Here is a 17,425-nt window from a genome sequence, read left to right as displayed (position 1 = left end):
GGGTCAAAAATACTGAGAAAGGGGGAGATGGACATGTACCTATTTTGTCAAGAACGTACATAGTACTTCGTCGTCCACCATGTGACGTCCTTGTGCCTCCATTCTCATCCTTTCAATCTATTTCTTCATTTTCTCTTACAAGTGACTGTGAATGTAGGGTTTTTAACAATCATTATTGAGTTGGTATACAAATTTAGATTTGAAGTTTAGAAATTTTAAAAAGGGTCCACTAGTCATTATTGAGTTAGTACACATAAATAGATTTGAGGTTGAGAAATTTAATAAGGATTCACTTGTCATTATTTAGTTAGTACACTATACATTTAGATTTGAGGTTGAGAAATTTCAATAAGGATTCACTTGTCATTATTGGGTTAGTATATTTAGGTTTGAGGGTGAGAAATTTTACTTAAGATTCACTATTATCAAAACTAATACTTTACTTTGGGCCATTCTTCAACCATATTTCATGCATATAATATTGGATTAATAATTAATCAGTCGCTTGGACTTGTTAGAATATTTTATTTAGACACTCAAATTAAGTCATGTTTTAATTGAAAGTCTTAATTTTTAGTAAAGTGTTCCAATTAGACACATTCGATTTAAATTTTGAATTTTTTTTTTGTGTCTTCACTCGTTGATTAACCCCATAAAATATGTTACACATTTGCATTAATAAGCCGTAAAACCGCAGACATTTTCTTTTACTTGAGGTTGATGTATATAATTAAAGAAGATGAAATATTTTATGTGGTTAAACTAACCATCTAATAGACGAATAAAAACACATATAAATATTTTGAAATTGAATTAAAAGTGTCTTATTATAATATTTTATTAAAAATTAAGATGTTTAATTGAAACGAGATTTAATTTGAATATCTAAATAAATTTATTTGGATAAATTTATGGGAATGACTATATATTAGGCCTATAAATTTTATAAAACTATTGTATATACATCTTCTGATGATTTTTGGTGAAACGGTATCGGGTAACACAAGTTTTACCTATGCGTGTGCCACTGCTTACAAACAGACATGTCTATATAACTCTTCACTCGGCCCCCTCTTCCTCATTACAGACCTGGATATAGAATTTCAAGCTAATGGTTTAGTAATTAATATCACTGTATATCAATGGTCTACCAATACTTCACTGGACAAGTAAAGATGGAGAAATGAGTGTATATAATTTCAAAATCTTTCAATTGTGCATAAAATTTTAAAGTTGAAAAAGTGAATGTATCCGTACATATGCTCCTGTCAAGGCCAAGAGTCTGTTAGACTTTTAAACTTACAAGAAAAAAATAAGGTTTAACAGAACTTCTATTCATTTATATGACATTTTTCATAAGGCTTAGACACATATAACTATATAAGATTTTTCAAAAGTAAGTAGAGTCCATACCTATCCAACCACTTACAAAACAAATTCCATAAAACAAGGATTACCTTTCCTTTACAAACCAAATATAATATTTAAAAGAGAACACTATTAAACTAAAAAACTATCTAGAAAATCTCATCTTTTAACACTCCTTGAGATTTTTCTTGGATACTCCCAGCTTAGCCCTTAGAACTTCAAATTTCCCCTTAGGAAGAACCTTGATCATAATGTCTGCAATTTGCTTATCTGAGCTGCAATGAACAAGTTTAACTTCGCCATCCTTTTCTGCTTGCCTGATAGCGTGAAACTTCACATTTATATGCTTTCTATGACCATGTTGCATTGGATTTTTGGCCATAGATATTGCTGACTTGTTGTCAACCTTAATGACAGTAGCTTCAATGTCATTTTACTCCAGATCACATAGAATCTTTCTTAACGATAGAGCTTGATTAGTTGCACCAGCAGTGGCGATGTATTCAGCTTCTGCAGAAGATTGAGCTACCACCTCTTGCTTTTTTGAATTCCATGAGAACATGCCTAAACCAAGTGTAAAAACATATCCAGAAGTGCTTTTCATATCATCAATATTTCCTGCCCAATCACTATCTGAATAACCCATCAATTTCCCTTGCTCTTCCCTTTTAAACCAAATACCAAAATCAGCAGTTCTCTTGATATACCTCAACGTTCACTTAGCGACACCAAGATGAAATTGACTTGAAGCATGCATAAATCTCAACAAAAGACTTGCTACGAACATGAGATCAGGTCTTGTTGCTGTCAAATACAGTAAACTACCTATTAGACTTCTATAAACTGCAAAATCAGCCCTGTCACCTCCTTTAAACTTTGAAATTTTTTCATTGTGAACTAGTGGGGTTGATACAGGCTTACATCTCTCCATCTCGAATCTTTTAATAATATCCCATGCATATTTTCTCTGTGAAATGAAGATTCCATCTATATCTTGATGAATCTTTATTCCCAGAAAGTAATTCATTTCACCCAAATCTAACATTTTAAACTTGGTCTCTATTTCTTGCTTGAATTGATTCATCATAGCTTCATTGCTTCCTATTAACAGAAGATCATCAATATAGAGTGACACCAAAAGCACATCTCCTTCTTTAGCCTTCTTCACATATAAAGTGGATTCATTTTCACTTCTCTTGAAGCCACAATAAATAAGATAAGAATCAATCTTACTATACCAGGCTCGAGGAGCCTACTTTAATCCATACAATGCCTTATGTAGCTTGTAGATTTTATCCTCCATTCCTACAACTTGAAATCCTTCTAGTTGGTCGTTATAAATCTCCTCTTGCAGCTGTCCATTTAAGAATGCTGATTTCACATCCAAATGATTCAACTTCTAATTTGATTGAGCTGCCAAAGCAAATAGAAGCCTTATTGTATCATGTCGTGCAACTGGTACAAATGTGTCTCCATAATCCAGACCTGCAACTTGCGCATAACCTTTCACAATAAGCCTTTCCTTGTATTTATAAACTGAACCATCTGGATTAAGTTTGGTTTGATAAACCCATTTCACCCCTATTACATTTCTGTCTTTGGGTTTATCAACCAACTTCCAAGTGTCATTCTTCTCTATCATACCAAATCTCATCCTTCATAGATTCAATCCAAACTTCATGTCTTGATACTTCTTGATAGCTATTTGGTTCGGAGATTGCAATATTACATCTTTCATACATCTCAAAAAGGGACTTTGTTTTCAAAATGGGTGAATCAAGTGAGCATTCCCCATCTGATTCTTCATTTTTTTCCAAATTTTCAGAGCCAAATGATTGGATTTTAGGCAGTGGATGCAAGTTCTAAAAATTTGCATTCCCTTTCTCAATTTTCTCCTTATCCCAGTTCCAATAAGCATGCTCATCTACTATAACATCTCTTATGATGGACATACTTTTTGTTTGCAAGCTAAAAACTCTATAACATTTGCCTTGCGATGAATAACCAATAAAGATCCCCAATTCACCTTTTGGTTCAAGTTTGCTTCTTTTGACTCAAAGAACATGAGAATAACAAATCGAACCAAAGATTTTTAAGTGCTTGGAAGATGGTTTTGTTCCACTCTAAGCCTCAATAGGAGTTTTTTTATCCACAGCTTTAGTTGGCAGCCTATTAACAAATATACTGAAGTATAAACAACTTCTGCCCAAAAACCTTGTGGTAGTTTCTTTTCAAGCAACAAACATCTAGCCATTTCAATAACAATCATGTTCTTCCTTTCCGAGACTCCATTTTGTTCGGGTGAATAACTTACTGTCAACTTATGATCAATCCCCATATCTTCACAATACTTATTGAACTCATTTGAAGTGTATTCACCATCATTGTCCGACCTCAAAGACTTCAGCTTACAACCACTTTGTCTTTCAATAAAACCTTGTAATTTCTTAAAAACTGAAAATACTTGGGACTTGTTACTCAAAAAATACACCCAAGTCATCCTTGTTAAGTCATCAATAAAGAGAATAAAATATTTATTTTTTCCTAAAGATGATTTGCATAGGTCCACACACATTAGTTATCATTTTCTCATTTCTTGAATTTTTTCTCTCTCTAAAACTTCTATCTAGCAAAAGCTCTCAAGAAAGGGCAATTTAGTCATAAAACAGAAATGGGGGTGGACCCACCTCCGGACGTCGGAAAATTTCGATCGAAATATGGGATCAAAGATTCCGTCGATACGAATCCAATGCAAGTTACTATAGTTTCTAATTCCAACTATAGCTCCTCGAATCAGCCAAACAATGAAGCGATCAATCCTCAGGTCACTAAAGAGGAGGTACAGATTTTTCAAAAAATTACATATCTGCAAAGTCGTGGATTGATTCAAGTTAAAAGAACTGGAGAAGATGAATCTTCATCACTTGGACTATCTACGGTCCAAAAATTGGATGAAAACAATACACCAATTGTGAACGCTCATCAGGCAATTTCTGAGAGACAAAATGCAGAGTCACCGGAGTTGCGCCTTCATATTCGAAAGGACTCCAGCGAAATTCGAGCCACCGGACCCTCTGAGGTTTGCTCACTAGGCTAAGATGCAGCTATGGGTTCAATCTTCACTGGATTACCCATCACCGGAAAAAATATCAATGGCGGCGCCGGAGCTTCAGCAACCAAAACCGACCAAACTCAATGCTAAATTATTCCTGAGGGTCGTGTGCATATTCCTAGCACCAAGGGCTAGCTCCAATTATAGCCCAGCTCTTCAAATGTAGCCTGTAACATTGCCAGCAATGGTGGTGTCGGAGCTCCGACCAATTTTATGGTGTAAGAACAACTCCAAAATAACCACAGGGGTGATGCACACCTCCCCAACCACTCAAGGTATTTCGAAACTTCACCAAATAGCTCAAATTTGAAAAGTCATCAAGACTATTGTAGAGTCGCCGGAGCTTCAGCGAACCAATTGACGAATGACCAATGACAAAATGTCCCTAAGGGTGTTGTGAAGCTTCCCAACCAAACTAGGGACCTCAAATCATCATTAATAAGTTCAAATTCAAAAAGTCGTCAAGAGAACAATCAAGATGAAGAACACGGTGGCTGTGGAACTGAGGCAGTGGCTCCTACATTAATTCATGATCAAGTTCAGCAACAAGGTGATGTTCAATGTCAAGAGGCTCAAACAAATAGTATTGATCACACATACAATGATCATCACCAGCAGAACCTGGGTTTGGGGCACAGAACCATTGCAATTGATCACAACACTTCAGGAAGTGATCCTGGTTTTCAGAACATCACAGGTACATTTCAAGGATCACAAGATAAGTCTTCTAACTTTACTAAGTTAAATGTACAGAATAGACTGAATTCTTCTACTAATGAAGTTCAATTACAATCGAATGCAATTGAACAAAATATTATCCATAACAACTCTGTGCTGCAGCATATAGAATTGGATGATATCCATGATTATGATGAGCTGAATACTGCTAATATAAAGAAAAAGGGTAAGGGCCAAATTTAAGAAGACCATGATAGTGTCCAGCAACAATCCCATAAGCAAGCCAAACATACTCCCTACATTCCTAATAACCAACCTTTGATATTCTCTAACAACTTTGAACCAGTGAAAACTAAGTCTGTTAGAATTGAGCCTCTTAGACCCCAAGTGAATAGAACTAACCTGATTCTCACTCAAAATAAGCCTCCTAATACTAATATATCCACCCCTCCTAATCCTGTCATCCCTCATACTTTAGTTACTAAGATGAGAGCTCAAGAGGCCATAAAAGCTGATGATATTGATATTACCCCTCCCAAAATTACTACAAAATAGAGATATCCTGCTGTGGTATTTACAAAAGAAGATTTCATGGCGAACCTAGCTACTGACTGTAAGTATACACTAGTAGGTAAATTTACCAACACCATGCCCAAAATGGAAACCATTAGAAAGGAATTCATCCTACAAACAGAACTTAGAAGAGGAGTGAAACTTACTCATTTTAACTTTAGACATCTTTACATAGACTTGGACAATGAGTATGATCACTCTACTATATGGTCCAAATGAAAAATGTACATAAATGGGCAACTTATGAGACTCCAACTATGGACTCCCACTTTCAAGCCTGAATAAGAAACCCCTTTGGTTCCTATATGGGCTATCTTACCTGAACTACCATGGCACTGTTATCGTCTTAAAGTGGTAACCCCTTTACTGTCTCTAATTGGAAAGGTCTTATTCTTGGACTTGGCCACTTACAAGAAAATAAGGGGTAGTGTAGCAAAAATCAAAGTGCAAATTGATCTAACCAAACAAAGACCCCAGCATAGTTGGATGGGCTTTAATGAAGATGAAAATGGAGATGAAAGGTGGCAATCTATTCAATATAAGGGAGTGCCAGACTACTGTCACTACTGCAAGCATCAAGGTCACACCATCCATGTTTGTACTATTAAAAAAAGGATGAGGATAATAAGAAAAAGAAAGATCAAGAAGAAGATGTAAGAAACACAGACAAGACCAACACTAATAAGAGAAAGGCATTGCAGCATGATACTTATAGGAACAAGGAAACACAACACCAAGAAGACCAACACACTAAGAAACAACAACACACTAACAGGGCTGAAGATGAAAAAAGAGATTAAGAGCATGCAGGGTGGAAAATTCAAAGGAGAAGAGGCAAGAAAGATGGACAACACCAACAACATCAAACACAACAGCATAAAACATAAGTATTTAAGTCAATGCATGTCTGGTATTACTCCCTAAGGTTGAACATCCCAACAAACTTTCAGATTATAGGTCCATCTCTCTCAGTAACTTCACTAGCAAGATCATTTCCAAACTTCTTTGTCTCAGACTTGCTTCTATTCTACCTCAACTCATTTCTGATAATCAATCAGGATTTATTAAAGGCAGGAGTATAACTGAAAACATAATGTTGGCACAGGAAATTATTCACAGTATTAAAAGGCCCAAGATTAGGGACAATGTAGTAATCAAATTGGATATGGCCAAGGCATATGATAGGGTCTCTTGGTCCTTCATTTGCATGGTCATGAGGAAGATGGGATTTGGAGAAGTCTTTATTGATATAGTTTGGAGGATTATGTCTAACAACTGGTATCCAGTCATCATTAATGGGGAAAGACATGGTTTTTTCCATTCCACAAGAGGTCTCAAGCAAGGAGACCCCTTATCACCTGCTTTATTCATTATAAGAGCTGAAGTTCTATCCAGGATACTGAATAATCTTCACCAACATTACCTATATACTGGATTCCATATGGAAAGAAAGGGTCCTCAAGTAAACCACTTAAGCTTTGCAGATGATGTGATCATCTTCATAGCTACCAACAACTTTTCTCTGACTCTTATTACCAAGACTCTGAAGGTTTATGAAACAACTTCAGGCCAGCTAATCAACAAGGACAAGAGTCAGTTCATGATTCCTCTTAATACCTCTCCAGATGTTATTGATAGAATAAGCAGGATCACAGGATTTAGGTGTACTCATGGCCCTATTACTTACCTGGGATGTCCTCTATATATTGGAGGCCAGAGAATCATATACTTTACAAGTACGGTGTCTAAAGTTCTAACCAAAATCAGAGGGTGGAAGACTAAAGTACTGAGCTATGGAGGCAGAGCAACCTTGGTAAAATCAGTACTACAATCTATCCCAATCCACTTATTGTCTGCAATATGTCCTACTACTACCACTATGAAGCAAATCAAAAGTCTCATTGCAGATTTCTTTTGGGGATGGGATAAGGAAAGAAGAAAATATCACTGGGCTTCATGGAATACCCTGAGCTTTCCTTATGAAAAGGGTGGTATTGGAGTTAAAAATCTAGATGATGTGTGTTTATCATTGTAGTACAAACAATGGTAGCTATTTAGATCCAAGAGGACACTATGGGTTGACTTTCTTAGAGCAAAATATTATCAAAGAGCTCATCTAGTGATCAAGAAGTGGGCCACAGGGCAGTCTCTCATCTGGAAACACATGATGAAGAACAAAGGGGACATAGAACCTCATATTTAGTAGAGTATAAATTTAGGGAGTTGCAGCTTTTGGTGGGATGATTGGTTGGGGGTGGGACCCTTGGCTTATCACAATGGCTTTCTTCCTAGGTTGAACAGTACTACAGTATCTCAATTTATAGATAATGGGTGTTGGAATAAAGACAAAGTGAGACAGAAAGCTTCTACATATTTGGTTGATAAAATTCTCAGCACTAATATCAGATTCTATCCTAACTTGCAGGATCAAGCCTATTGGAAACCTACCCCCCATGGTAATTTCACTTGTGCATCTTCTTGGGACCTGTTAAGGAAGAAAAACATCAGAACAACCACCAACATCAACATTTGGCACAAGAGCATTCCCTTCAAAGTTTCATTCCTACTATGGAGAGCTTTCAGATTCAAATTGCCTATCAATGACAAGCTTGTAACCTTTGGTTTTGAACCAGCTACATGTTCCTGTTGTTATAGGCTTGGCCTTGATGATATAGACCACATTTTTGCCTCAGGCCACCTAGCATAGCACATCTGGAAACACTTTTTAGGGTGTTGGGGCATGCAGTACAGATGCACTCCATTAAAGAATTTAATGATGAGATGGTGGTTACTCAAGACTAACAATGATATCCATAAGCTAATGTTGCAAGCTACCCCTATTTTTGTGTGTTGGAACTTATGGAAAAATAGGTGTGCATGCAAATATGGGGGCAAGAAGTCTAGTTCTACTAGAATTATTTTCTCTATTGTCAAAGACCTTTATATGCTGGCCATTACTGCTTTCCCTCATATTAAGGTGCCTTACAACTGGAGAGAATTTGTGGACATGGTGGAGAACAACAAACATGATAATAGAGTGATTCAAGTCAAATGAAACAAACCTCCTCTTACCTTTATCAAACTTAACACTGATGGAAGTGCCATAAACAATCCTGGAAAGATAGGAGCTGGTGGTATTCTGAGAGATCATAATGGAAAGCTGATATATGTATTTTCTACTCCCCTTGGAGTAGGATCCAATAACCAGACAGAGGTCCAAGCAGTAGTAATAGGGATTACTTGGTGTATCCAAAATAGATACAATAGAGTAATACTAGAAACTGACTCTGAACTTGTGGTAGGATGGCTGAGGAACAATCAGAGGCCACCATGGAGCATGATCAAGTACATTGAGGAACTCCAAGAGCTGGTAGCATTGCTGGAGCTTTTCCAATGCAAACATGTATATAGAGAAGCCAACTTTTCAGCAGATACACTAGCCAAACATAGCCATGAAATGACCAATACTCAATAGTTCTACACTTACCAACAACTCCCTCATGCAACCAGAGGATATGTAAAGCTAGACAAAATAGAAATGCCTGAGTTCAGAAGAAGGAAGCTGAAGAGGATTAAACAACCTACATGATTAGCACCTTTAAAATTCTAACCTTTTCTTTTCTTCAACCTGGCTCTCTCTTTTCATAGTTATAGCTTCTTTAAAGATTATGGTTAGGACCATTGTAAAAGGGAGAGTCTCCCTACTTTATAGCGTTCCTAGAATAATTAACTTACCTCCTATAGTAAGGTCTAGAATAGGTCCTTTGTTTCTGATGTGCAGGTACATGATCCACTTCTGGGAGATCCTTGGTGGTTTGCCTCTTTGTGCAGGTTGGACCATCAAGAGTATACTTCAGAGGTGCTGCAGTGCAGGTTTCATAGATCAATTTGCAATTGTGGAGTGTGCATTCACAACACCTTGGATGGAAATACTCATCAGGAACATCGCACAACAATGGGAGTTTTTCTTTCCTTCTCTATGCATTTTCTGTGCAGGAAGATAGGATGCACAACACTCAAAAACAATCAACAACTACCAAATTTGGCTCCATCAGCTCAAGTTGCAGAGTTTGTGCAGAAATAGAAGGATTCAATATCCAAAATCCAACATCCTCATATTCCAAGAACCAGCAACAATAAAAGGAAATACAACAAGCCTATAGTAGCTCATCGAGCTCATAACACCTTTGTTTCTGAGGTGCAGGTACCTTGCAGACCTATAACACATGATCCACTTTTGGGAGATCCTTTGTGGTTTGTTTCTTTGTGCAGATATACACCAACTTACACCTCATTGAAGCTGAAACATCCAACCATACCATCCAAACAACAACATACTGCAGTAGAAGATCCAATAATGCAGAGCTGCAGGAGGTCTCAACATCTTCCAACAACAGCAGCACCAAACAACCTGCAACATAAGAATGGACCTCTGCAGGATGCAATCATCTGAAGGAGCATTCAACTACAACAGATGCAACATACAACATACATCGTCAACATCCAACAAATACTCTATAGCTGCAGATCTGCAGTAGCCAACATAAAGTCCTCAACTCACAATCCATAGGGCTACAGTACCATATACACTCTATGCATTACGCACTCGCAACTCATGGACAAATTCGGTATGAAAAGATTAAGAAGGACAAAGATGACATAAACGATCTCGATCCATGGAAATTGGAAGTTTTATATACTTGCTCTTCTTCAATTTAGCTATGTATTGAATGTAGCTTAGTTGAATAGGACTAGTGTAGGTTTCTTTCTCATATTTACATGGAAAAGGAGATTTTTCCTCATTTACGTTTTTCTTAATCACATTGTATCGAGAGGAGTCCTCTAATAGGTTTATCGCCTTTCTATCTAGTATCGGGGATGAGTTGGTCGACCTTAGTAGGTTAGCCGACTTATGAACCATCTTAAGTTCGGGGGTAAGGTTTATGTCCCCATCCGTGTATTGTTATGTTTTTATTTATGATAAGGCTTGGGGTGATGCTAAAAAAAACACATCAGTGTGAACTAGTTTAAGTTTTTTAGTTGCCCTCCAGGTAGCACTTTTAGGAAATGATTTCCTGTATACCTTACCCATATGACATGCCTCACAAACTTCTTTCGATAGTGATATCTTAGGTAACTCTTTAGTCAAGTCTTTCTCATACATAGACTTTAAAGTAGCATAGTTAAAATGCCCATATATTTTGTGCCATAACCATGACTCATCCATACTTACAAAATTTACACTATCAAACTTCCCATCTAAAGGAAAAGATTTATCCACCATTTCTACTTTAACAATCAAACTATCTTTAGAGTCAAAAACCAAATAATATTTGTCCTTAAATAATAAGGAACAACCTTTTGACATTATTTGAGCCACACTTAACAATTTACATGCTAAACAAGGAACATACAACACATCATGTATAAACTTTGTACCTTGTATAGTTTGAAAGGTAACTGAACCCTTTCCATGTGCATCGACTGTTTCACCATTTCCCATCCTAACTTTAGCTTTGAACGACCTGTCAACTGTATGAAACAAGAGCTCATTGTGCGATATATGACTCATACATCCATTATTTATGAACCATGAGGATTTGTTGCTTGTGTTTTCTTCGTGAGAAGCCATAAATAAGCTTTCTTCTTCCTTTTTCGACTCTTCAACAAATTTTGCCTGTTGCGCATGATGTTGTTGTGGCTGATTCTGCTTGATCCTGTAATTTTTCTCAATATGACCCATCTTTTTATAGAATCTACACTGAATGGATGGCTTTTCTTTGAACCAACAGTCTTTTTCTTGATGATTAGTTCTTTTACAGTGGCTGCAAGGTGGAAACTTCTCTTTCTTTGAAGATTCTTTCCATGGTTTTCCCTTTGCTACTTTATCTCCTTCCATCCTTCTATTGTCCTTCACATTCTACTTGCCTTTATGTTGTGCCTAAAATGCCACTTCTGCTACTTCTCCATCTTTTATACTTGATCTTTGTTTTTGGGCTTGCAACTTGCTGATCAGTTCTGCAATCGATAAAGTCTTCAAATCACAAGATTCCTCTATTGCTGAAATCTTGGACTCAAACCTTGCTGGTAAGCTTATCATCATTTTGTTCACCACCTTGAATCTGGAAAGGTTTCACCAAACAACCTTATTTTGTTTACAATTTTCACAAGTTTGGCAGAATACTCTTTCACAATATCTCCTTCTTTCATCCTTAACATCTCAAATTCTCTTTTGAGAGTTAAGAGTTTGACAACCTTCACTCTGTCACTTCCATCGAACTCCTCTTTTAGCTTCTCCCATGCTTCTTTAGGTGTTTCACAAGCCATTATTATTGTGAAAATCACATCTGAAAGTTCTGAATGAAAACATGTGAGAGCCTTTGATTTCCTTGACTTTGAATCTTCATAAATCTTCATTTGTGCAACTGTTGGATTTGGTCCAAGTGGAGGAGGATCATCTTCACTTTCTATTGTTTTTCATAGACTAAGAGCTTTGAGATAAGCCTTCATCTTTGTCACCCATATGTGATAATTTTCTCCTGTAAACATAGGAGGGCCTGCACCCAAGAAGTTGTTGGATGCCATGTTACTGCTGCTCAGCTCTCACCCTAGAAGAACCGGAGAAAACCTTAGCTTTCTTGCCTTCATAGATCCCTCAAGAAGAAGGACCCTTGATACCACTGTTAGACTTTTAAACTTATAATAAAAAAAAAGGTTTAACAGAACTTCTATTCATTCATATGGCATTTTTCATAAGGCTTAGACACATATAGCTAAAAGTAAGTAGAGTCCATAACTATCCAATCACTTACAAAACAAATTTCATAAAATAAGGATTACCTTTCCTTTACAACCCAAACATAATATTTAAAAGAAAATACTATTAGACTAAAAAACTATCTAGAAAATCTCATTTTCTAATAGAGCCAACTGGCACGTCCTGATTTAATCCCATATGGAGTACGTCAGGACAAAACTGGTCTACCAATTTAATCCTTCATTCTTCTTTGGTCTTTTTCCTACCTCTACCTTTCTTTAGCCTTTCCCCCACAAACTCCCACTTGGTGAAATACTACTACTACTTAATAAAGGGACTAGTCAGTCATGCACACAACACACAACACTATAACAAATTACACTTTCTTTTCTTTCACCATTTAGCAACAATAGATTCATCACTTTCCTCTACTATCATAGTGAAAGAAATATGAATTATGGATTATTTGCAGATTCAGAATGTAGTAGTGGATGTGAGTCTGGTTGGACATTATACTTGGAAAATTCTATCCTTCCACCTTTAACTTGTTGCAAAGCCAATAAACTTGAAAAGTTTGTAATGACAGAACAAGAAGAAGAGGACTTGTCTATGGTTTCTGATGCATCTTCTGGACCTCCACATTTTTGTGAAGAAGAAGACTATGGCCACAGCAATAGGGGCTTCTTTTCTCACGCCCCCATTAACGTCACATTGCCTAAATGCAATCCCAAAAAGCAGAAAGCAAAGGAAAAACTGCAAGCTTGTGCACTGGATGATACAGCTAGCTCTCCTACGTTCGGTTTGATTTCCAATGTAAGTTTTATGCAAATTGATTTAATGAAAGAATATTGTGACTTTATTTAATTGATTTAGGTTTCAACAATACAGAACAACTTTAGAATCACCAATGACACAGCTTCAGTGGATAATAATATATTGGACTTTTCACAAGGTCACTCTACAACTCACTTACAGGTACTAGCTAGCACAGTTGTACATGTAATTTTTGTGCTAATAACATTTTGTGCTTATCAGTAAAATTATTTTATGCAGAGGAGATCTACATACCAGGAGCAATATGGTTTCTTCCAGTCATCTCTGTTACCTGGAAACCAGTTACAACAAAACCAGTTAAAGTCCTTGTTTTTCTTTTATTTGAAAACTCACTACCTAAATATCATTATTTTAATTATTTTTTACTAACAATTGTTGGCCTTTTCTATTGATTTGATTGTAATTAGGTGGTTTGAAGAGAAAAAGTGGGGTGGGGATAGCAGCTATCATCAGTTTTAGCACGTAGATGCTGTCTGCAGCCAAATGATTGTGTGTTTAGACAGAGGGAGTAAAAATTGTTTACTTGGATCTCAAAAGAGATCTTTTCATCTTCTTTATAATTTCATTTTTTTTTTTGGTGTGGAAACAACTTGAAGGAACAAGTTGGAATTCCTTTTCCTCTTTTTCGGAAATAAGTTTGTTCTCAATGAAAAGTGAAATATTAGATTTTGAAGTTATTGCTGAGCAACTTATATGCAGTGGCAACTACGCGGAATTCGTAGATCTAACTACGGGTTTGTGGAATTGGCAGAAATCAGTGTTTTCGAGTGGAAAACAACTAAATTCTATATGTATAGTTTGATATACGTTACACAACTCACTCACTTAATTCAGAACCCCTAGTTTCAAAATTCTGAATATGTCCTAGTATGCAAAGCATTGTCCCTCATGGAGCTCCATACTTCCGTACTTAATATATTGTATTTCCAACACAAATAAAGCTTGAAGAAAGAGCTATAAGAAACAGGGAAAGGAAAAAAGAGATGAAAGAAATTACTAATAAACATCAAGGCAAATATTGTTAGTTTGTGAGATTTCTTGGAATTCATTTTGAACATAAAAAGCTCCCCTATCACAGTGGCAGTAGAAGTTGAGCAAAATCTTGGATAACAAGAAGTTGATGACTTATTTCTGATCACTAGAAGTGGCTATAATGTGGACAAGACTTCAGTATCTCTCAGTGTCTAGACAATACTGACTTCAGCATTATTATTCACCTAGTTTTATTTTATGTGTTACTATTTGACTTGATATTATGCTAGAAAAAAAAATACTCTTAAAATTTGGATTCTAAAATAATTATTAGATATTTGTATGATCGTATATCATTTCATTAATGATAAAAGAAGAAATTATAGTAAAGTGACACTCATTATGTAACGTACTAAAAAAAAAGTGTCAATAAAATGGAACAGTGAGAATATTATAATTCTCGTAATGAATCGAAAATCATAGGTTAAAAGGAGAAAAAGAAAAAAAGAAACTTTAAGAATTAAAACAGGAGGCTAATGAGAATGTTACAGGGGTGATTGGGGGTCAGAAGAGTAGAGAGATGAGTGGGAAATGCCAAAATTAATGTCGGAATATTTCATAGGCAATTACAAGATCCTTTTTTAAGTGCAGAGATCCTGCCTGAGATCTTCCTGACCCAATGCTACATGCCATTTTTATTATAATAATTAATAATAGTGGCCTCTTTATCTCATTTGGAAGGATATACTTAATATTAAAATGTGTAATTTATAACTCTTAACTTGGCTTCGAATTAAAAGTTTGATCTTCAACTTTGATAATGCACAAGCTAAGTAGAAACTTAAACTATTCAACACTTGAACAAAAAAAAAATTTAAATCCTACCTGGCAAAATGTGTGAAAAACACCAAGTTATGCCGTCCGAGGTAAAATTGAGGGCAATATTTGAGTGTTTTTTTTGTTTAAGTGTTGGATAGTTAAAATGCCTACTTATTCACTATCAAAATTAAAGTTTATTTTTAAAATCCACGTGTATTTAATTTAACTAGGTGACAGTCATTGAGTGGCTCTGTAATCCAGGTCGGAACGTCTGCGTATCACGCGTTTGGATTGCAATATTCGAGTGTGTTTTTATTTTAGTGTTGGATAGTTAAAGTGTCTACTTGTTCACTGTCAAAGTTAAAGATCAAAGTTATAATTTGAAACCTGTATTGTGCCATATTAAAATGGTCTTTTCTAAATTACTTATGCCATATAGTAGTATGCTTGCCCCTTCAATTCTGTCTCCTTTGAAGGTGTCATTGGACTTGAAGTCATGCAAAATTATATGCTCTTTCCTTCACTTCCTTAGTCTTTGGACTCTTCCCACTCAAATTCTATCTCAAAGCATAATATATTTCATCAAGTAAAAGAAATTGATAAGTATGATGTATTGAAGAACTGAATATTGGGTTAGAAATAAAATTAAAAAGAAATTAATAAGTATGATGTATTGAAGAACTGAATATCGGGTGAGAAATTAAATATCAAAAAACTAGGGTACAAGTATTTACAAGTTCAGCACTAGCTTTCTATTTTTTTTTTCCTATTTCATGTTAATGTCTTGCAAGTTACAACTGGCCAGAGTAGTGCAAATAGGGCAAGAAATGGAAAATTAGCAATTTGTGGTCTTTCCATAAAATTATGTATTTTATATATAAATTATTAATTGGTATAATCTTATCTACTGACACAGTGACACTCATATGTTATATATTAAGACTAAATGGTACAGTTGGTTGAAGAATAAATTATTTACTTAGAGGATTAAAGGTAATTTTACCTTCCATTATATGGGGGGTCATTCATGTTGTCGGAAAATTGTTTCTTATATACTCTTAACTTAAACAAAGTTTCGGTATAGATTGGATGGTTTCCGCATATCAAAATATTTCGGAAAAAGGTCCAAATTTGTCGATTCCCATTTTTAACTATGATTTAAAATTAGTCTCTATTACACTTTTTAGTTGGAACTATGTTAAGGTCAAAGACAAATGCATGACAATATATTGCTAACCACCGGTGTATATAGGTAGATAATATAATGGTAGGTAAAATTAAGATTTTTCTACAAGTAAATGGTTATCTCTCACCCTTTTCCCATAAAACAAAGAAAAATTATGATTAGGCCTTTGTTACTAACCGTGAGAGGTGAAATTAGGATTTTATTTTTATGAGTTCTGAATTTTATAATGACGATTTTAAGTGATAATAATTATCTACTAAATTTAATATTTGTACATATTTAATGAATTTATTAATATAAATATATTGTTTGAATAAAATCTATTAAGTTTGGCCAAACCCACGTGCGGGCTACCAGCTCCACATATTCTACAATTTGACACTCAATTATGGTGTAGAGGAATCAAGAAGGTATGGGGCAAAACATATTTTCCCTACTAACTGCCATCATGACAAAGGATGGAATTAAATAAAATCCCAGGCCTGTGGTCTTATTGAATTTTCACACCTAAGGCTGTTTCCAGTTCTCATGACAACAGTAGTGTTTTCCTCCCAAGAAAACTGTACGTAGCTTCCGATCCGGTCCTTAACATATCTGCCTTATTTCACCTTTTAAGGCCCACTGGCATGTGTTATATATCAGTGAGAGTGAACACGCACAAAATGTACTTAAATTCAGCCTTTGCAGTAACAGGGCATGGATCTATCTCCTGCAAACTTTTGCTGTTTTTCTCAAGAGGATAATGCACTTGATCCCAAAAGTAAGTAAATTGTACTTGTTTTTTTTCTTTTCTTTTTTACTACAGTCTACATACATTATTATAGGTAAGAACTTGGACGTGTAAGTTTGCTCTCAGGTTGTCGGTCCTAAGCTTGTAATTTGTAAATCTAGTCAATTTAGGTGAATCCTTATATTACAAAATTATATAATATTAAATTGCAGCAAGCCTAAATTGAGCATGCAAGTATTTATGTAGCAGACCTCAATATAGTTGCTTGGTAGTACGTACATAATACATGGGATATTTGAATATTTTGCTTGTATTATTGGGGTAGATGGAGATGAGAGAGCTGGAATTTGTACAATACAATAAATATAAAGGAGAGATTTCTTATGTAGGAATATA

General features: G+C 35.6%; 1 protein-coding gene across 2 annotated transcripts; it reads left to right on the top strand.

Moving 5' to 3' along the window:
- Positions 1-12,787: 12,787 nt before the first annotated feature.
- On the top strand, positions 12,788-13,999 carry LOC129877200 (protein SOB FIVE-LIKE 5-like). 2 transcript variants are annotated; one of them, XM_055952685.1, is made up of 4 exons: positions 12,788-13,301; positions 13,362-13,463; positions 13,542-13,618; positions 13,730-13,999. In XM_055952685.1, the coding sequence occupies exons 1-4, from the start codon at positions 12,939-12,941 to the stop codon at positions 13,779-13,781; spliced, it is 594 nt and encodes a 197-aa protein (XP_055808660.1). In that variant the 5' UTR covers positions 12,788-12,938; the 3' UTR covers positions 13,782-13,999. The 2 variants fall into 2 exon arrangements, with proteins under 2 accessions (XP_055808660.1, XP_055808661.1); XM_055952686.1 differs by having other exon boundaries at positions 12,792-13,301; positions 13,377-13,463.
- The last annotated feature ends 3,426 nt before the right edge of the window (positions 14,000-17,425 follow it).

Source organism: Solanum dulcamara, chromosome 12 (assembly GCF_947179165.1).
Source record: "Solanum dulcamara chromosome 12, daSolDulc1.2, whole genome shotgun sequence".
NCBI classification, from domain to species: Eukaryota; Viridiplantae; Streptophyta; class Magnoliopsida; order Solanales; family Solanaceae; genus Solanum; species Solanum dulcamara.
Note: the sequence above shows the minus strand (reverse complement) of the source record. Positions and strands in the feature narration are given on the sequence as shown.